The 22,500-nt window shown below is 30.5% G+C and overlaps 1 protein-coding gene across 1 annotated transcript in view; it reads right to left on the reverse strand.

The window, feature by feature from the left end:
- Window positions 1-19,467, reverse strand: part of LOC149889469 (uncharacterized) — a 21,257-nt gene extending 1,790 nt beyond the window's left edge. The window contains exons 1-8 of the mRNA XM_090086279.1: window positions 19,247-19,467; window positions 14,217-14,262; window positions 13,309-13,797; window positions 11,377-11,868; window positions 10,402-10,450; window positions 10,105-10,282; window positions 9,762-9,969; window positions 7,299-7,398 (exon numbers count right to left, since the gene is read on the reverse strand). Of these exons, the coding sequence (XP_089942405.1) occupies window positions 7,299-7,398; window positions 9,762-9,969; window positions 10,105-10,282; window positions 10,402-10,450; window positions 11,377-11,868; window positions 13,309-13,609 (1,328 nt within the window). The 5' untranslated portion in view covers window positions 13,610-13,797; window positions 14,217-14,262; window positions 19,247-19,467. The remainder of the gene's footprint in view (window positions 1-7,298; window positions 7,399-9,761; window positions 9,970-10,104; window positions 10,283-10,401; window positions 10,451-11,376; window positions 11,869-13,308; window positions 13,798-14,216; window positions 14,263-19,246) is intronic.
- Between the last annotated feature and the right edge of the window lie 3,033 nt (window positions 19,468-22,500).

The raw sequence follows: 22,500 nt of genomic DNA on the forward strand, positions 1-22,500 counted from the left end.
CAGCATTACCTAATAAACCTTAAAAAAAATGGCAAAACATGGTCAAAAGACAACCAGTTTGGTAAAGCAAAAACAAATAAAACTAATTTTGACAGTAAATGGAATATCTAAATTCGTAATTTTTAAATTAACAGCATTTAAGGATTAAGTTGGTTTAAATGTTCATTATAAACCGTAAGCCATGATTTTCTGCTCCTTACCTCTAGTAACTCAAATTATGCTAGCAGTTCTTTAAAGATGCTTACGGTTTAGATCAGTTATGCAGCACAACAATCTTTCTAAGTACTCTGGATGATTATTGTTTTGCTTATACCTTGACCGATGTTGATAAAAATCTTGATGAGCAGTTTCGACAGTTCGTTCACTAAAGGGCCTTTGGGGGTATTCTTTGTAACGGATAAAAGACTTAATGTGGTAGAAGACGGTGTGAATTTTAGTTATCACGCTTGCACCAGATATCATTAAGTAACACCTTTTGAAAATTTCAATTTTTCAGCAAATTCCGGCTGTCGAATGAATCCAAAGCAAGCCTTGATAACTAAATTGAAAGTTTTAAATGCTTCAATTATGTGAAAGATGTTGGTAACCAAGTTGGAATCAAGTTGCTGCAGCACATCCACATTTTTAAGAAGCTTTCTGCATTCGTTTCCCTTGAACTGGCCCCCATGATATCAGTTAAGTTGAACGTGGAGGGCTGATGTTTACTTAATAGCTCCTATTATTAACAGCTTCTATTCTTATTATTTTTATTATTCTACTCTTCCAAGCAGTTTTAAGGATCCTCAAAAGACGATTGACAACTCCTAAGAGGAGATCCAAATCCGTCGGTGGGATGATTTCGAGGCTTTGATAATCACGCTATTTATACATATTCCCCAGGGGGACATTAATTGTTTTATGCAAACAGCCAATTCAAGCGATTTACGTTTATGACGATTTGATTAGCACAACACAAATCACAAGTCAAAGTCCATTTGCATTAATTAGTGACCAGATTTGCTAAATATTGGAGTGAGTTTCTGGTAAATCTTCTGATACTGTAACAAGAATTTGTCTCTTGACTTGAGTACCTTTACCAGTTCTTTGAGTGAGTGGCTGTTTTTGTGGCGGTGAGATGGTTTCACCACTTAACGCATTATTGACAATGCTTAGACAAAACTTGAGAAAGTATTTGCCACAATCAATTCCGAGCTCAATAAAATAGCCACCAGAAGTTTTGCGAGATTGAATAATTATAGGAAATTCATGTAAAATAGGAAATTCATGTAAAAATTTGGCTCTACCATCTTGCTGATTGATGTTTGGTTTATAGTTTTGACCAGTTCTTATAATCCGTTGTTTGACAGGCCCGTATTTGTTTGTAAATTTACAAGAGCTAGGAGCGACGCTTGTTGATGACAGGACACTACTTTGATCCGAAACCATATCATGAATATTTTATGTTTGTTATAAACTTTGTTTAGAAAGTTTGATAAAACTTTTATATTATTAGTTTTTATATACATTACAAACTTGTCAAAAATATATTTCCAGAAATCTATCTATTCTCATTTCTTATAAATCAAGACTTTCAATATATGTATGTAAAGATTACTTAATTATAAATATTTGTCGGGGGTAGATGTAAGTGGAGGCCCGATATCAAATAGTTCCTTCTGGTGATAATTCTTTATTAGGAATAACTCGATATGCAATTTGCTCGGCTGCTTTGCTACCTTTTGCTGCTAAAGATTGTAGATTTTCCATGTACTTTGTTTAAAAGCATTGGTGTGGCAAACCTTTTCCTAAAGTGCTGAGGCATATTCTGCAACGCACACTTGATTCTTTCTCAACGGTGGTTTGCTCTTCAAAAGGATGGCTTTTGCTATAGCTTTGAACGACTAATTAGGCAGAGTATGTAATAACACATCGTGCCTCTTGTTTCAAGTCTCACTTGTAATGATTTGAAACCAAACAAAGGGGGGAGTGTAGCTTATTTCTCCTCTTGCTTTCTGGGTAAAGTAGTTCTGCACGATTCGCAGTGCCCATGAGGTACCCAAGAATCATTTATATAAATCTTGTTCTTGTACAGTTGGCATTTTCGATCTGCTAGGAAAACAGTTAGCTGTCGTTAACATTTTTTCAGACAGCAACCACAAAAGCTTTCGATTTTAATCATTAACTTGATTTGGCATTGTGTCAGTTCACTCAATCTAACTTCACTAAATCAAACTGTGCCTATCACAAAATTTAACCTAAATTTATATTGGTTAACAATCCACTTAACATACATAATATTGTTAACACACTTATAGTCATTTAAATTAGTGATACTTGTTAACAATTATTAATGATAATTGTTAAAAATGACAACTGTTGGCATACTTATAGTTGTTTCAATTAATGATACTTGCCACACTTAATGACAAATTAGAAGAAATCTTATTTGATGAGACAGTCCTACAAACAATTTTTACTGCTCTTCAAAGGACTTTTAGGCTCTTCATAAAATTTCTCTCTTCAAAAATGATTACACTTTTAGAAAACTTTTGATAGAGATTTGTACCTCTTTTTGTATCTCTTTTTGTACCTGTGCAATTATTTTTATAAAAAATTTACATATTTTGTTTAAAAACAATCCTAATCTGTAAAGTTTGATTTTCCTCAGAAAATCAATCTTTACAGATAAGAATGTTTGACCTTTTAGCGATCAGTTATTTTAGTTATCTAAATTTTTTAAGGCAGTTATCTTAGTCAAAATAACAAATATTAGGTTTTCTCACAGTTTTTTTATTTTAAGAGAAATAAATATTTTTTATTTTCTATGTAGGTATCCTTAGAAAAGCTTTTCAATCATTTGTTAGCATTTTTATGCATTTTGGCAGTAGTTTTACATTAGGTAATGCTGAGATTTTCACGCTATGCATTAGCCAAATCAAACCACGCTTTAAATAGCAAATCAATATTTTGGTTTATAAAATGAAAGTGGTACATATAGCAGTTAAACAATTATAATAAAAGTTGTTGGTATTACAAAGTAGAACACTCATGTAACTATTAATTTGAAAAAAGTGACCGAATATCACAGTCAGGGCCGCCGAGAGCCTTCAAGCCGCCCGGGACAAAACATTTTTTGGCGCCCTTATAGATTTCGCTTCATATATATACTTAGCATAGAAGCAAAAAAGTACATTATGCCTTTATAGCTACTTTAACTTTATTTCATTTTTTGCTAACTAACCGCAGCATAAACAATTCCTAACTTAAAATTTTTGAGCTTTTTTCGAGGCAAAATTATAATATATATATATATATATATATATATATATATATATATATATATATATATATATATATATATATATATATATATATATATATATATATATATATATATATATATATTATATATATATATATTAGGGCCCTGCGAATCGGTATTTTTAGTTTCGAATCGAATCTCGAATCGAAGCAGGTCTTGATTCGCGAATCGAATCGAATCACGAATCGAATCACTAATTGAAAGAAATTTAAGTTTTTTATCTTTATTTTTATGTATACTATACAAAATATTACAAAACTTGAATGTTATTTGAACAAACTCTTTTTGTTACTTCTAGCCCAAATTAACCGTTCCGCATTTTGCTCGGAAAGACTATTGCGTTTACTGTCGATCACTCCTCCTCCCACAGAGTTAACTCTTTCAGACGAACAATTTGTAGCTTGAACAGCAAGAAAATCAGTTGCAACTTTTGATAATAAAGGGAAAATGTTACGTTTGTTTTTCCAGTAGAGAATAGAACAATCTGAACGTCCCAACGTTTTCTCTTCGATGTATGCAGTAGTTTCAAAATTTAATTGCTATCTAAAGTTCTTTTCTCTGGTAGAGTACGATTTTTAGAGATATGTTCAAACATTTTATCAAAAATTCCATTTGCTTCAGATGACAAATTTGCTACTTCGAGTTGAATTTCAGCGGGAATCATAGTGATATTTAAATCGTGTTTTTTTTCAGATGTCATTAGATAAGATTTTACCATTTGTTTCTCTGCCAAAGTAAGCATTTCTGATTTAAATCGAGGGTCTAAGAAAGTAGCGGTAAGAAAAACGTCTTCACTTAAATCAAACCTCATTTCCAACTGCGTAATAAGATCGTCAACAAATTTACCCATCCCTCTTTTATCCATCGAGCGAAGATAATTTTTCAAAGTTGTAATGCACGGATAAACTAAACTAATGCTTACGCTTTTTTCCGCACTTAGTATAGTGGTGGCTTCAGATACTGCATTAAAAATAGGAGCGACTACTGTTAATAATTGCACTTGTGTTTCAGTTAGACAAGTCGGTGGCACTTTCATACAGTTTTTTTTTGTGAACACTCAACTAGAGCAATCTCTATAGAACCATTACTTTTTTAAAATCCATTCCAATAAATTAGAAGTGCTGTTAAAGCGCGTTTCCACATCCATTGGAGGCTTTGACTCAGGTTTTCCTTGAGAAATCTGATACTTTTTGAGAGCTGCCTGTCCAACTGATGATGAGTGAAAAAATCCTACTATTTTATGAGCCTTGCTAATTAATGTAACAAGAATTGGTTGGTTGTGTATAGCTGATTTCACACAAAGTTGGAGTTTATGAGCACAACAGCCTAGCCAATCAATCCCAAGAAGTTTAAGTGTGCATGGCATACTAGGAGTAGTATCGGTTGTAGCTCGGAAAATATTATCTGAAGTCAAGTCAAATTTTGACAGCACGTTTCTTAAAATTTCTTCAGTGGAAGTAGCTTTGTGACAAGCATTTATTACTTCCAGATTTACAACTGATAAACAGCATGATTCTAAAACCCAAGAGGATGAAATAAAGTGGCAAGTAGAAACAAGAAAGTTATCGCCATTGTCGGCTTTAAAGTGATCAAAAGTGATGCTAGGTTTGGAGATTAACTGGCTTTTTATACTTTGTTGGAAGTTAATATATAAATCATCAACCATGTCACCTAAATTTCGAGATAAAGTGGTCGGGTGTGGTGGATGATATTGCCCTTGAGTAAGCACCGAGCACAGATTAATAAAGCCAGATCCAGAAGTTGTCTCAAATGATCTTCCATCTTCAATTACAAATCTAAGCACTGCATGGTCGTAGTTTTTTTTAATAACTCTATCTATTGGAGGTCGAATAAAATACGAATTTAACGAGGAACTTGATGATTGCTCGATTGTGTTATCGGAATTATTTTTTCTTTTAGTAGCAGATGTGCGCTTTTTTGTTGCTTCTACGTGTAGTTTTTTATGGTCACGTTTTAAATGGTTCCATAGATGAGATAAAGTTCCAGTTTTCTGAACAGAATACTTTTTGTTGCAATTTTCTTGTTTGCATTGCCAGAATACTCCTTTTTTTTCAAAGAGTTCTTTAACTGCCAATTTTTTAGAAGTCATTTTATAGCTTGATGCGAAAATAGCTTGATGTAGCACAAACAAAAAGTATCGAATTTAAAATTACTTTAGTGAAAGCGAAGTTAAACATTAACGACTCAAAAAATAAAACCTAACTTTTGCGTTACTAATTTGGGTTCCGCTCTGTTTAAATCCCTAATCGACAATTAATTTTAATGAAAAGTATGTTTACGTTCCAAAATTACTCTACCGCTGAATTTTCTGATAACATAAATATTGATATTTTGAAAACTTTTTAACGCCGTTTGTATGAAAACATAAAGTAATTTAAATAAAAAAATGATTCGAAAATTTCGAATCATTTTTTTCGAATCGAATCTCGAATCGAAGCGACATTTGATTCGCGAATCGAATCGAATCGAAGCGATTCGCAGGGCCCTAATATATATATATTTCTACTAAATCACCTTCAAATAAGTATTTTGATTAGTAGCTTTGTAAAACCAACGTAATTCTTGGAGCATTTGTTTATTTTTTTCACATTCTTTTACCCTTTTGGAAGCCAATGCCCTATTTTGGGCACCAGAAAGTTTTTTACGATTCATTATTAACAGTTACTGTAAATAATCGTTCGTATCAATAAAATAATAGCATTGTCAACTACGCAAATTCATCAAAAAATTATAAACTCATTCTCAAAAAGCTAATGTCATAAATCAATATTTCAAGAGTTAAATATAAATCTTAAGCATAAATTACCATAAATAAGTTGATCGTAAAGAGTTGAAAAATATTTACTATTACTTTCTAAATTCTGAATAGAATTATTTCTAAATTGTATTCACATTTTGTTATTTTTTCGAGGAATTAAAAATAATGATATAACGCGAGTAATATATACATTTCAATTATGGCATTTTAAGATTAAAAAAACTATTTTTATTTTACTTTGGCATCTGGCGCCCCACCGACATCTGCCGCCCGGGACAAACTGTCCCTTTGCCCCCCCCCCCCCCCTCTCGGCGGCCCTGATCACAGTAGTCGGTAACGCTTTCAGGTATAAGTAGCAAAAAACTAACACAGTTTAAACTAAAACTGCCATTAATCCTTAGCCAGTTAACCAATACAACTGAAATTTCATCCAGAGTTTGGTGTTGCTATAGGCTACATTTGCATCAATTTTTACCAAATCACTTGAAGTGGTTCTTATTGTACAGGTGCTTTTATTGGCGCACTATGATGTCAAAATTTCACTCATTTTGAACATTCAAATTAAATTATTTTCCGCGGACAAATAAAAAAGATTTCAAAATTGGCATCACAGGGTACCTTAAAGTTTACGCTATCACCTCATATAAGTGGCGTTCTTGGGTCAGCTAGGCTGACATTATTATGATCCAAGATAACCGTGCAAAGAATTTCTTCTTTCTTCCTTATTTTAACTATCAATTATTTGTGAAAAAATGATTTAACTGCATAAAATCCAAGCGGAGAAACCGACAGGTATTAATAAAAAATGCTGCATAAGCTAGTTCTGGCTCCTTATCAGAGATAGCTCTTTAAATTATAATGTTGTGGATCCAGAATCCAGCTGTATTTGGCCAATAAATAAACATTTTTTAGCTTTATAAATTTCTAGTTTATTTCTAGAATATTTTTATCCACGGAGTTAAGGGTCATACTAATAACTCAAAAATCATCGTTTTTAGTAATTGTTAATAATTATTGATTATGATCAAGCTTGGTCTAATATTTACATATTAGGAGTAAAAATTGGCATAGTTAGGGACGGCCAATCAGACTGATTTTATGATGATCGGATTAGTAAATGTTTCAAAACTAATGGACTGCAGGACCTCGATTCAAAAGTTTTTGAAAAACAACTCACTCTAACATATAAATATACTTGCGTATATGTGTACACCCTACCTTTTGTGAAGTGAAGTGCATTTGAATTGATAAGCACCCAATTGAAGAAATGTTCCATTTTGGTCACCAATGCAACATTGTTGATTAACTTTGTTAAGATCTAACAAAGTTTGAAATACTTTTATTAAAAACTTTGTATAAAATAACTTTTTAAAACATATTTCAATCTTAACCTGTTATATTACACGAAGCTGACAAGTAAATATAGTTTCCGTAAAAGTTATTCTCTCATAAAGTTCCTGTATAATGTAAAAGAAAAAACTATCTACAATTCTGAGCATATCTTTAAATGAAACTGTTTCATTACGTTTATTTGTAAGTAAAATGATGTCCGCTGAAAAATTGCATGTATGCGTATGTATATGTATATTTTTATATATATCATGAAATGTTATTAAGCTTTGTTCCTATATTTCTTAAAACAAACGTCAAGTCAGTTTAGAACAAAAAAATCAGTTTAACAATCTTAGCTGGTTTTAACATTCTGATAAATAAAGATTTAATGAATTAGCTGTGGATAGGATGCATAGTATTAGCTAGGTGAATTTGTATGTATTGAAAATAACAAGAAACCTTAAAATATGTTTTCTTTTAGGAAAATAAACCTTTACATCTACAGTGTTTGTTTAATCAAGATTTGATGACGTCAATATAATAAGTTCCTATATCAAATCATCTCTAGTTGTTTCGGAGATTTATTTACAGTTATAGCTAAGTACAGCTCATTGCGAAATAGCAAACCAAGTGCTTGTTGAAATAATTCCGCAGTGGTTAATAGTTTACATTTCTGATCTTGTGTAAATTAGATTTCCGGAACCCTTCCTTGGAACACTTTTTCAACCGAGAAAATGTTACGTTATCAATGCAGTCTAATAAATTGTTAAAACACAGTATTCCCGTACAAGCATTAACTCAATAACTTATTCTAATATTATTCAAAATACAATGCCCACTGCTCTTTCTACGCAATAATACTACGAATAATACTTCACTCTACTCCTAAAACAAAACTACTTTTTTATGAGTTGCTCACCCTAATAGTTCCAAATTACGGAAAAATACTTAGATTAACTTATCTAAAAAAACTTGATCTAAAAATCTTCGTTCTTTATGCTAATTTTTCTTAACATTACCAAATAAGATGTAAATTGTAATTCATATAATATACTGTTGTCATATCTTCGATGTCTTGCAAAAAAGCTGAATAATTATTTAAAGACCAGAGAAAAAGGAAAAAGTAACTGAAACAGGTTGCCTTTCCTGAATAAAATCAGAGTTCAAATCAAGGAGTAGCTCCATTCAAAGCAGAATTTTCGCTCCTCTAACTCAAAATGTTGAGATTAATTTTGAATATGATATTATAAATGTAACAAGTTTTTCATCAAAAGAACAATTTAAAAAATGAAAACCTATTCAATTTGAATAGCATATAGTTGAAAGAGATCATCACAGTAGTAAACACCATTTGATACTTTGCTACCTAAATACATAATTGAAAAAGATCATCACAGTATTAACACCTAAATCTCTAAACAGACAAAGTATGTTTGTTGAACTTCGTGTACCAAAATTACAAAACATTTTCAAGGATTGATTGCAGAAAGTGCTCTCTTAAAATGTTTAATGGTACAATTTATATAAGATAGAGGATCAAAATTCCAATTATCAAATGCTTAAAACTTTTAAACCATATAAATCATTTCGTATCAGAAGAGAAGGTGAAAATACAAAGTATTGTATAAATTCTTGTTTCGGACTGAGTGAGAAGAGAAATAATGGGGTGGGGATTGCAACAAATCTGATGGAAACGTGTTAGTGATTGGGGTAAACCTAATTGGGATGGCTTCGTAAGGGGAAAAAAATTGATTGCATCGGGATGAATGCATCATAAAGCGATGGGGATCATAAAGCGATGGGGATAGTTTCGAAACCCGTGTCACTCCCTACCGTAAACTGAGAACTTTAGATCTTCGAAATCATGAAAAATTTTATTTCGTTGTTGGTGGGATAAACTGTAGCTAATTAGTTTTATTTTTCGAAATATTCCTCTTTCTTTTGAAGTATATAAAACATTTCGCCATAAAATTCCTGCTGCAATCTTTCGTACCCGTGAGATTTACTAGCTCAAATTTGAATGCCAGAGAAATATTAACCTACTTTCGAGTCATTTCATTTCAACTCTTTACCTTCTTAGCTGTAACTATAAGCTTTCGTTTTTGAATTAGAAAAATCTTTGCAGGCCGAGTTTAGAGCTCAATGGTTTTTTCAAATTAAAATGCAACAAATAAAATGACTGTTTAACGATGATTTCAATTGTTAGTCACATTAATAAATAAACAATCCTGGTTGTCAAGTCATACGTTGTCAAGTCATACATTGTCAAGAAGATTTGTGCCTGCTTACGAGTGTATGCGTGAATATCTAACAAACACAGTTAAAATATTTTCACTATTTACTCTTTACCTGGTATTGTTTTCTCCCTTTGTGAAAACATTCCCTGTACATAAAGCACGTTTTTCTTAATTTTAAAAATCATTTTGCCTAAAGAGAACTCAAAACTTCCGAAGTTGACAATTACAGATGCTTTCGTTTTTCCCAAAGGAACTCCGTTTTTGTCAATATCGTATACAGAAGAAAATTTTACATAAGAATCAATGAAAAGTTTGCGCACCTAAAAGAATACTCTTGCTAGTAGTTAGAAATTAAGAACACCGTTGTTTTTAAAATGTAAAAGAAAGATTGATAAAAAAAAAAGAACGGATTAAGAATTTTCGTTAAAGTTTACAAAAAGTGTTTGCTTACGTACGTAGATTATGATGAACTTGAGTTCCATTTGAATTGACGTTGCATTTAAACCCAAATAATCCCAGTTAAATCTTTTAAAAGACAATATATTCTCATGATGCAGTTGGATAGTTACATTCTCAAGATCAATCTGACAGATTTTACTTGTTGCAATGTTTACGTTGATGTAGACTTCTTCGCTATATAAAGCGAGAAAAAGTTGTTTAAATTACATATGTTTTTCTACTGATAATTTGTTATCACTCATTCTTCATATTCTTACTTTTCATTTAATAATAAGAAATATTTAGATTTTTACTTCGTGATGTTGCTCGACAGGTTTGTTATTAAACTGCAGTTCCTCTTATCTGTATTAAACAAAAAGATATACAATTAGATGTATCTAATTTACAGAAAAATCAAAAAAAGATATAATCTAATAAAATGTATAAGAAACTTGTGTACAACTGACTTACATACTAGTAAAATCAGAACAAAACAAGTTATTCTTCTGTAATAGAAAACTGTTAACCATCGATCAGACAAAGTCCAAAAGCAAGACACGAACTTTATTCAACTCATGCACCAAATCTGATGGTTTACTTCAGGACAGGTCCACATGTGTCTTGAAAACATACATCAAATTTTTTGGCTTGCTTGATTTTTCATGCTAAACCCCTTTATTCTTTAGGCAATATTAAAATGCCTTTGCATTTTAATATTGCCATAAGAACCATTTTATAACTAACATAATAATGTTTTTAAAATTTTCATATTTTAGTCACTGTACAGCTTGCAAGTGGTTATAAATTCAAATACTTTTTATTGTTCTTTTTATTCTTTTTTATTGTTTTTTTTTTTTGTTTTTTTATTTTTACTTAATTGTTTTATATATAATTTTAAAGGTTTGAATTGGTATTTTTCATCTCTGTTTTTGTAATACAGAGATAATAATAGCCTTAAGAATAAATATAATATTTAAGAATAATTAATAACAGAAATATAATTAATAAATACATTAAGTATAACTTATATATTTAGTTTAATATACTTAATTGGCGAACATTTTATCATCTTATTTGTGAAACGCATTAGTTCCATAGAAAGATTGAAGTTATTTGTGTGAAGTTTCATAACATTTTTAGTTATTATGAAAATGGATTAATAGAAAATATTTGGAGGACTGAAGTTTTAATTACAGAACAATTTACCTCTTTCCCCACTCTAAAAACAAATTTTTTATAAAAACAAAGTTTTTTTCCTCCATAAAAATATGATTTTAAAACAAGTCTACCTTGAAGTGCGTTTACAATTACCAGATTTCGAACATGTCCTGATTGAGCTTCAATCCACGGATTACCCAAATAAACCTTCACGTTTTGAAACTCCCTTGCATCCGTATTCTCAACACTATATACTTTTGTTTCGTTTATCTTAATTGAGAAAATGTATTTTAACTCAAAGAAAACCTGTTCTATCTTTATTTGAGTCCATTCTTCTAAAGGAAGGATCTTCTCCTCGTATATTTTAGAACTATTCGCATCATAATTTATCGCTGAGCTGATTGTTAAGTATGAATACGGTAAAATAAAAACACCAGGTGCATTATGTCCGTAAACAGCCTCGTTTTCATTACTACTTAAATGAAGTATACTGCTCCAGACATCAGATTTGTATTTTGTTGGTTTAAACTCAAACGATATCATGTATTCTTTAGAAATTTTGTAAAAAACTGCATTAAGTTGGTTGTAAATTATTTGTGTTTCTTCTTTAAGAGTAAACGAATCTGAAAAATTAAGTGTTTTTGTTTTTACAAATGAAGTTGTTATTAGAAGTTAAAAAATACTTTTTTAAAACTGAAATTTATGTTTATGAAACATTAGAGCTTGGCATTCTATTAAAATGGCTTTAAAATATTCAGAGGTGGGCACTTCCGAAAAAAAGTTTTGATTTTCCAGTATTCCGTTAATATCGGACTAAGTAGAAAGTATCGGACTATCGGACTAAAATTTTTATATAAGAAATAATTTTTTTTTTTAACAAGTGCATAATCAAATTCACAACCACGCATATCTCCTCTGTTCCACCAACTACTCCTGTTCTGTATTTGACAGTTGCTCCTCCGACCGGGGCCAGTCATTCTCTATTTCCACTGCTGCAACAAGTCAACTCAACACCTCCGTGAGATGGATTTCGGTAAGATCTTTATCCTAATTTCCCTTAGAGTCCTAAAATACATTGACCTTAGTCGCCTAAGTTACTAGTTGTGCATTTAGGGGCTACATGATATAGATTTACTACAGTAAATTTGAGAAACGAAACACTTCCTCTCACAAAACCGTAGCTACCACAACCGGTATTATTGACCCCCTAAGCAATATTTTTTACGTATTTGTAAATCATTAACTACTTAAAAAACAATTATTGATGGGTTTTATACTTTTTAAAAAAATTTCTGTAAACAATAACAGCTTGGTATCATACCAAGTTGAAATGGACAAATATTTGACATTTACGTCAAATATTTGTCCATTTCAACTTGGTTTGATTCTAGTGCTAAAAGCCATAGTGATATTTCAAGCCGGCCTGATGATGAAATGAACCAGAGGAGTAATGAAGAGGAGATGATAATGCTTGACACCTTCAGCCAGGAAGATGTCCAGTTTTCCTATAGTAGCACTGTAAGCTCTAGAACTCCCAGCCAGAAAGAAAGCCAGCTTGCCAGAGGCAACATAGTCAGCCTGTACAAGTAGCATGTTGCAAGCGGGTAAAAAAAATCAAAAAAAGCCCTTAAACTCTTTAGTGAGATATCGGACTATCGGAATATTGGATTATCGGAAAAAAATTAGGAAAACTATCAGGCTATCGATAGCGGATTAGGAACTCAAACTATCGGACTATTGGATATCAAACTTAAAAAAAAAATAGCGGTTGCCCAGCTCTGAAAATATTCCAGAGAGTTTTTGTTTAAATTCCAAGACTTGAAACATTTTCATACTTTCAATTACCCTTAACATTAGCTAAATATATAGTGATATTTTCAGTTCATTTAAATAATCTTAATGTAAAGCATTAATTGTTGATAAGACTTCGCTACAAATAAATTTAACCATCTTTATTCATATAAATTTCTTTTGTTTTTTGTTCTTTGTTTTATATCTCTGGACTGAAAAAGAACATTTGTACAAATGGTTTTATATAATAGGAAAACATATTTGGTACACACCTGAAGTAGCATCTGTGAATAAGTATCTTATATATCCAGTTTGAACATCGTACCACGGATCACCCATATATACCTTAACATCGTTATATTCGCTTGGATTTATTATTTCGACGGAGAGAGCGTTAACTTTGCCTATGTAAACGTTTAAAAGATATTTTCCATTACTTAATTTCTGCGTTGCAACAATTTTTGTCCATTCCATTCTTGGAATAGCAGTTAAATCATAAGGGAAATATGAATCCACTTCACCATTTATTGATATGTAAATGTATCCCAATTTAAGATAGTCAAAATTCCACATCCCGTAGATCCTGTCTCCATAATAATTTCTATTGGAATTTATAGTTAAATGAATAATGCAGGACGCTGCCGGAATAAATGCTGTTGGTTTTATTTCAAATGAAATTTCGTATTCTTTTGGAAGGGTTCGAAGAATGGTAACCAATTGATTCTGTTTTAACTCGATTTCGTCGTTTAAGTAGAATAATTCTATAACAATAAAATTACACTGTAAATTTTTTAATTTTTAATAAAGAGAAATAACATTGTTTTTTCTTTTAAAAAATTTCATTAGACATGATATTGAACAAATTTCATAAAATTTTGAAAAAAAGTTTTCTCTGATGTTTTATACCGAAGCATAAGAACGTATTAAGAAACTTGTTAGCAAATCTGTTTGGTTTAAAATAATTTTTATGAAATATTAAATATTTCAGAACCAAAATTATGACTTCGTAAAAAATGCTGTACCAGGTATTAATGTTGCAACATGTAGAAGACTCCAGGGCAGTAAAGACTTGATTAGGCTTTCAATTTTTGAAAACGTAATTTTCACCGCAAAACTTTAAGTTAAAAAAAAAATTTCAGTAATAAGTTAAAAAGAAGTATCTTATTGTTAAAATACTCACCGAATGTTCCATGAAAACAAAGAAATAACCATATCAGTTTGTAGAACTGAAAGAAGAAGTTGTCTATCAATTTTCGGAAGTTTAAGCAAAAGACAAATTAACGTAAAATCAAACGCGGAAATGTATCCGTGCTGACAATTTTAAATCGCCTAGAAATATAAACCTCTTTAAAAGAATCATCAGAACATTTTAAAAATCAGTTCTTAAAAGTTTATTTTTGAAAAACACACGACAATGTGTAATTTTCCTCTCATGTGTCTAAAAAAGTCCAGGTAATACCATTTTAAGAGAAACTGTACGTAACTGAGCAATTTTTTATTTTTTCTCAAAAGGCATATCTCATCATGAGGAGCAAGAAAAATATCTCCCTTTCATGTGCGCATTGGAACTTTCTAAAACCTCCATCTTTTCACCAATTGTAATAATAATATCAAAAATTCATTATATGCTTTGACAATCTTACGGTTATATATACAGTTACCAAAATCGTTTACTTCGTTGTATACTCTTTGAAATACCTTAAATTGCATCAAAAATGCTAAATTAAAACTTTATATTGTGATATCATGTATGTTGTAGCTTCTTCTTGTATAATGAGTTGAGTTTAGAGTAATCATAAACTCAAGACCCTGGCTTTAGACTTTTCTAGCCTTTTCTTGTTTGAATAAAAATATAATGACTAAAAGTATAACGATTAAAATGATAAGGCTCGTCAGCAAAGAGTTCACTATAGTTAAAGAAATAAAGTTTAAAGGAAACCGATGTGAAACGATTTGCAGCTTCTAAGAATCTACCATATCTAACTTAAGGTTAAAAAAATTCACGTTTATCCTCCTCAAAGAAGTTGATCAACAGAGAAAAGAAGTTTAGCAGTTTTACAAGATCCTCAAAATATAATTCAAGACTTCAACTTTACTATTAGCTTTATTTCGCTAAAAAAATCAACTTTGCTTGTTCAAAAGTAATTTCAACAAAAAACTTGATTTTTCCTAGTGATGAGTGCTTGCTATCATAAAAACACCAACGTGCCCAACAAACGAATGCCTCCACAGCAACAGCTATTTAGTGATAGCGTGCAAATCACCATAAATAATCTTCATGACTGACTATGATAGAAACATGCTGGAAAGTTCAGAAATCGTATTTAAAAAAAGACTAAGATATTCTTTTTATAACTGACGAAAATTTTACTACTGTCGTAAATAACGTCTTCAAGATGCAATTAGCGCGTCTGTAGATGTTAATGTACGTAGGTGTTAATGTATGTAATTGTTAATGCATGTAAAGTCTTAATTTATTGAATGTAACAAAATCACGCCGTTGTAAAACTGTATAAAAAGGGAGTGTAGTTTGTGAAATATATGATTCGCAGATGTAAAAAATATTATCAAGTTCATAAAGAAAACAGTGACTCTTTAGTGTCTCAGAGAAAGTCTAAATAATTTCCCACACTATTGTATCTTTAAAAATAAAGGCACAGAATTATTTGAAAAAAATTACTGTCCTAAAAAATCCTTAATACTTAATAACATATTTTAGAAAAGCTTTTGGATAAGAAAAGTTTGAACGAATTATTCAAAAAACGTGTTGTTTACAATCTAATTTTTTTTTTTTCAGTATGTTTTCAGGATTCAGGAATATTTTATAAACAGAGAATTAGTCGATGAATTTGAAAGGGTGAGTGCGGGGTGGTGGTGGCGAACACTTGAAGCAGTATAACCCCCTTGCTGGTAATTGGCATCTAAATTCCATTTATGGATATATAAGGACAAAAAAAGTCAATTTAAAAAAACTTTTTTGTCCTTATCATAAAATATTATCTCTGACACATAGGTCACAATACTCGTAATGGCTCAATTTCATCTAAAACTACCCGTGTAATAAGCAGTTAAATCTTTACCAGTCTTCGCCACACCAATTTGACTTAAATCATAATACAACACCGTTTTTTTTATTAAGATTAGTTAAAGAAAAAATTAAAGCATATAACTATAATATATTTTTTAATTAAATCATTACATAGCAGTCGCCGTTGTATAGAAATATTTTTTACATTTTTTTACTAATATTATACATGTTTATTTTCTATTTTCTGATTTCACTGACAGATTTTTAACAATTTTAAAACAAATTTTACATTTAATACTTGGTAGCTAATAAGTTTAAACTTGTTACTATTTTTTAATTTTAAATATTTTGTTTAACTAATTAATATTATTTAAGATGAATATATTTAAGATAATCATATTAAAGATGAATAAAATAAGTTCTAGTATATCTAGAATGGCTACTAGAGATGGATATATTAAAGAAGATATTGTGGAGACAGTTGCGGATGTAAAGAGGTAAGTTTAAACTATATTTGCTTTTACGGAATGTCACTACCTATTAACCTTTCACAATCTAATAACCTTTGCTATTTGTTCTTACTACCTAGGAAGCTACATATTTTATTCGTTCTTTTTTTAGCGGTCGAAAAAGCGCAACTGTTGCATTAAAGTATTATGGCATTCCTAGAACAACCTTGAGGGACAGGATTAGACACCATCATGTCACTTGTGTTCAGTCTATTGTCAAATAAATGTTAAAGCTAAACCTAAGAAGAAAAGCTAAGCTAAGCCTAAAAAGAAAAAGCCAGTCGTGCAATTCACTTCCGATTCTATGAAGAACATCTAAACAATAACTAAAGTCCCACTACCTATTTGTTCTTTTATAACGTAACATAAAAGTATCTAGAGCTTTAGGCTGCCTCAAGCCTATCAATTCAATTGCATTACTAATGCAAAATGTGCTAATTAAATCTATGTTTTCAGGTCATGTGACGCAATTGAGCAGGTGCAACAAAGTTTGTGCTTAAAACTACATGAGTAAGGATCAAAACCAAATTTTAAGTTCTAAAGCATACAAATGTATAATTTTTTTTTTTTTTTATACATATACACTGTCCTCCAAAACATTAGCAACCAAATAAAAAAATGCTTTTTTTCTACTTTGAATACTAATTACAGCAATTTTATTTTTTTAATAACGCTTTGAATACAAAACATGCTTAATATTACATATAAGAAAAAAGATTTGTACATAATAAGACCACTTGAAAATGAATAAACTTGTTTTTTTGTTTTTATTGGTATTTTAACGCAAAAACGTGGTCCTCCAAAACATTAGCAACTTTTTATAATTACTCACAAAAACTCACGGAAAATCAGCAGCACAAGTGTGAAAATAATGCCCAAGGGAACTGTTGTGTTGTAATTATTAGTACTTAACCAATGAGAATCAACTAATTGTTAATTTTTGTCCAGAGATGAATACGGAGTGTTGCAATTATTACAATATTAATTTAAGATCGCGTATGTATGCTGTTTTGGATTATAATGGCAGGAAACAAGTATAATTTAGCTTTTCGAGAACGTATCGTAAAAGATTACAAGAAAGGAGTCAAACAAAAGGAAATCGCAACGAAATACTCCATTAACAAGTCAATTGTATGTCGAATAATTAAACGATTTAATAAAGGTAGTCCTTTAGAAACAGAACATAAGGGCGGAAGACCACTCAAAACATGTCGTTTCACCGATCGAAAAATTATTCGTCATGTTAAAAAAAATCCTTTTGACAGCGCTAATGATACTATTAAAAAACTGAAACTTTCCGTGTCTCAAAATACAGTTTGTAGGCGGTTATAACTTTCAGGACTTTTGAGCTTTAGAGCAGCAAAAAAACCTTTCATTTCTCAGAAGAATAGAAAAGCTAGAATTGAGTTTGCAAATTCTCATAGAGACTGGACTATAAATGATTGGAATAGAGTACTCTGGAGCGATGAATCAAAGTACAATTTGAAAGGTCCTGATGGAAATTTAAAGGTACGTAGACCTAAAGGTAAACGCTTAGACCCTAAATACACAAGAGGAACAATCAAGCACGGTGGTGGAAAAAGTGCAATGGTTTGGGGTTGTTTTTCTGGTTTTAGTGGAGTTGGACCTATTTACCGAATAAATGGCATTATGGATCAGTATGTTTATCGTGATATTCTCAAAGAAAAAGTGGTTCCTCATACTGATAATAATTTGCCTCTTTTATGGACATTTCAACAAGACAACGACCCCAAACACACCTCTAAACTCGTTAAAGAATGGTTTGAAACAAATCAAATTAAAGTAATGAAATGGCCAGCTCAATCACCTGATCTCAATCCGATTGAAAATTTATGGTACCAAGTTGAACTCTCCCTAAAACACAAAGGACCCTTCAAAAACGCCGATGAGCTATATAAAGCTATTGAAACCACGTGGAATGAGATTACACAAGAAAAAATTAATAAACTCGTAGAGTGTATGCCGAGAAGATGTTCCTTGATCCTAAAAAGTAAAGGATATGCCATTAACTATTGATATTAACATTTTTTAGGGTAGTTTTAAAAAAGTTGCTAATGTTTTGGAGGACCACGTTTTTGCGTTAAAATACCAATACAAACAAAAATTCACGATTATTTTTTTTCAAGTAGTCTTATTATGTTAAAATCTTTTTTCTTATATGTAACATTAACCATATTTTTCATTTAAAGCGTAATTAAAAAAACAAAATTGCTGTAATAAGTAATCAAAGTAGAAAATGTTTTTATTTTATTTGGTTGCTAATGTTTTGGAGGACAGTGTATATAATGTATATATAGAAAACTATAACTTGTTTAAAAAAGAAATCGCTTAAAATGACATTGAATAAAAGGCATGTGATCGTTTTAACAACCAATGATTTGTGTTATTTCAAGTTAAATCTTGATTACACACCATTGATGATAACTAGTGTTAAATGGGATGTTTTTTTTTAAGAAACTTACTTTAAATATGTAATTTGGATTCGTTTAATAAAAGTCGCATTGGTTGCACTTCTTATAGATTTCGTTTATTTGACAAGGGATCTTGAAAAAAACTGTACACAATATTAATTTCATTGTTTCATTAACATTGCCTCAACTTAATTTCACAATTAGGAAAAAAGATAAGTTAAAATCTGATAATTTAACCTACTTTTGTATGTTGGATGTCGCATGAAGTAATATCTTAACCATAATGTAAACAAGTTACGTAAGTATTATATGTAAGTACTTAGTTGAAGAATATTTGAAATGAAATGCTCTTTTTTCCTGCTGAAAACTATCTGATTAAGTATGTTATTGCAAATCCGATACGATAAAATATTTAGAAGAAACCGTGATATAAAAATGTATGTGAATAATTCATAAAGATATTGTTTAAACGGTCATAGTAACCTTCATTTGAAAATCCTCCTATTGCGCTTTTCTTAATATTAGTGAACTCCTATGGGATGTCTTTTGATAACAGCGACAAAACCACTAATAAAAATATAACATGTATTCGCTAAAATCTTGCTCAGAGTAAAAACGACTTTTGCGACTCAAAACAGCAAAACAATGGTAATAAACCCCTCACAACTTTTCTATAAACTAAGTGCCCTTTTTAAAATAATTATAAAATCCAATAATTATTTATTTTAAAAAGTATAAATAATTGCTTCATAAAACTTTCATTTTGTATTTATAGTTGAAAGAAGTAAAAAAATTTGATTTTATTTTAAAAGAAATCTGAAAAATGTGAGATTTTTATATAACTAAAATAGAGTGTTTTTAATTTAAATAAAAGTGTATATTTATTTTGAAGATAATCTTTTGGCTCTATATATTTCAAATTTACTAAAAAGAAAAAAAAAATGTCTGATTTTTTATTTTTATTTTCAAGACATTTCTAAAAAAAAAATAGTAAGTAATTGTATTTTTTTGGTATTTCCTGTAATACAAAATTAACTAAGTAATATAGTATTATTTTAGGATCTAAAAATGTGATAATTTTTAAAGCCAGTTTATGATCATTATATTTATCCTACCTTGCACAATATTTTCGGGGAAAAATTGAAATGCTATCCTGAGAATATTCATTTTTCTGAAATTTCGGCAAAGTGTACTCTTCAAAGCATGTTAGATCACACTGTGAGTAGAATAACTGAAATGATTGATATGCCTAATTGTGGTCAAGGTAATGAAATATTTGGAATTTTATATGGAAAGATTGGTTTTGATAGAGCATCAAGCCAAAGTATTTATAAACAGAAATACGAGACAAGCAACACAAGTATAAAACTTAAGAGTGAAGAAAATCTTTTCAGTACAGCTTTTGTGCCTTTATTGCTCAAAGTCGAAGATGGCGAAATTTGGAAAAATGGAAATCCTTCAAGTTGTCACTTTTGTAGACCTCTTCATATACAATATAAAAAAGAGAGTCCATTTTTATCCAGAGAAGAAGAATCAGATCTAAAAAATCAAATAAATACCTTAAAGACGTTTTTCAAAGTTTTTGATATTGCAAGAAGAAAGGTTACCTTTAACATCAGCTATAGAGTTGATCTTACAATGTTTGATATAAAAGTAGTTTACGCGCTTACAGAGACAAAATCCACTCAATCCTGCAATGTTTGCAATGCTAAACCCAAGGAAATGAACAATATTGATTTATTAAAAGCAAAAACTGAGAATGAGTCAGTCTTGGGGCTTGGAATTTCAACTTTGCATGGCTGGATAAAATGTTTGGAACTTATTCTTCATTTGAGTTATAAAATTGAAATTAAAAAGTATAAGCCAAAAACAATTGAGGAAAAATTATCTGTAGACTTAAAAAAAAAGAGATTCAGGTACTCTTCAGAGAACGGTTAAGCTTACATATTGACATGCCTGAAACTGGGTCTGGAACTACTAATAACGGCAATATTGCCAGAAAAGCATTTAAAAATAGTAAAGTTTTTTCTGAAATTACTAAAGTTGATTGTGATATCATTGAAAGATTGCATAATATTCTCATAACTATATCTTGTGGATATGCAATTAATAATAATGAATTAGATTTATACTGCATTGAAACAGCTAAACGTATAGTGAGTTTGTACGACTGGTATGTTATGGCTCCTACTGCACATAAACTGCTGCTGCATAGTTCTTCTATATCAAATAAATTACTTTTGCCAATCGGGGTATATTCGGAAGATACACTGGAGAGTTAAAATAAATAGATAAAAAATTCTAGACTTAAGCACACGGCAAAAATATCAAGGTTAAACACAATGATGAATTAGATGCACTACCTTCTAGTAAGATCAGACCCAATAGTATCAAGCATATCTTTTAGAAAACATAAGAGCTATTGAGGAAAACCGTTACCAGATGAAGTTATTAAATTAATTGTAATGTAAATAATAAAATAGATGTAATAAAATACAGTTTTTTTTTCTCTATGTATCAACATCCTTTAAAAACCATTTTTATAAAAATATCAAGTAGAGTAATATATCAAGATAATATATTTGCCTTTAAGATTCTAAAACTTGAAAAAAATGTTTTTGTACCGTAAACGCGCGTAAGCACGCATTATACGCGTCGAAGCTGCGCGTAAAAAAACAAAATTATTAACAAATTTGAAATCTTTGACACTAAAATTATTATTTTGATATATAACATTATTTATTTACGATTTATGTCAAATTTTATTTAATTTTTACCGTTTTTTGATCGTTCTGAGTCACTGTGCGTCGGCCGCCCGCTGTGGTGCCGTGCTGTCCTGCACATCGTATTTACACTGGCCCGTTTATTTGCAAGCTGAAGGCAGTCCAACAGTGGACCGATGGCGGCAAATTGCCAACTTTTTAACAACGGTCCGTTGGCGGAAAAGCAATGCAGGTACGACAGCGGTTCAATATAGGATCTTTAGTGGTTTATAATACCATTTCTAGGGATAGATATTTTTGTTTACTTGCATTTTTAAATTTTTCAAGTAATTCAATCCTAAGAATGAGCATTTTTATTTTAAGATTGCAACAGGCCGACACAATCTTGGCAAAACACAGTTGATACTCTTAACCAAATGCTTAAAGTGAGTTTCCACTCATCCGTTTTTGCTATGGGAAAGGGAAAGGAATGGGAAAATTAATCATTTGAGCATGCGCAGTGATTAATTTTCAAAATTAAATTATTAACTGCGCACGCTCACGTCATTAATTTTCCCTTCCTTTTTCCTTTCCCGTAGCAAAAACGGATGAGTGGAAACTCACCTTTCAGATATAGACACAAATAAATTCATAGATCAATGCAAATTTGTGAACAAAGACGAAAAAAAAAGATACTCAGAAATGCTAAAACATTTTATTATTAAGATATTACATATTACATATTAAAGTCGTAATGAAATTGTTATCAATAAATATAATTTAAAAATGTAAT

The sequence above is a fragment of the Hydra viridissima genome, unplaced genomic scaffold (genome assembly GCF_058129835.1).
Source record: "Hydra viridissima isolate aposymbiotic clone 2 unplaced genomic scaffold, HvirCarnegie_v1 scaffold_4, whole genome shotgun sequence".
Lineage (NCBI taxonomy): Eukaryota > Metazoa > Cnidaria > Hydrozoa > Anthoathecata > Hydridae > Hydra > Hydra viridissima.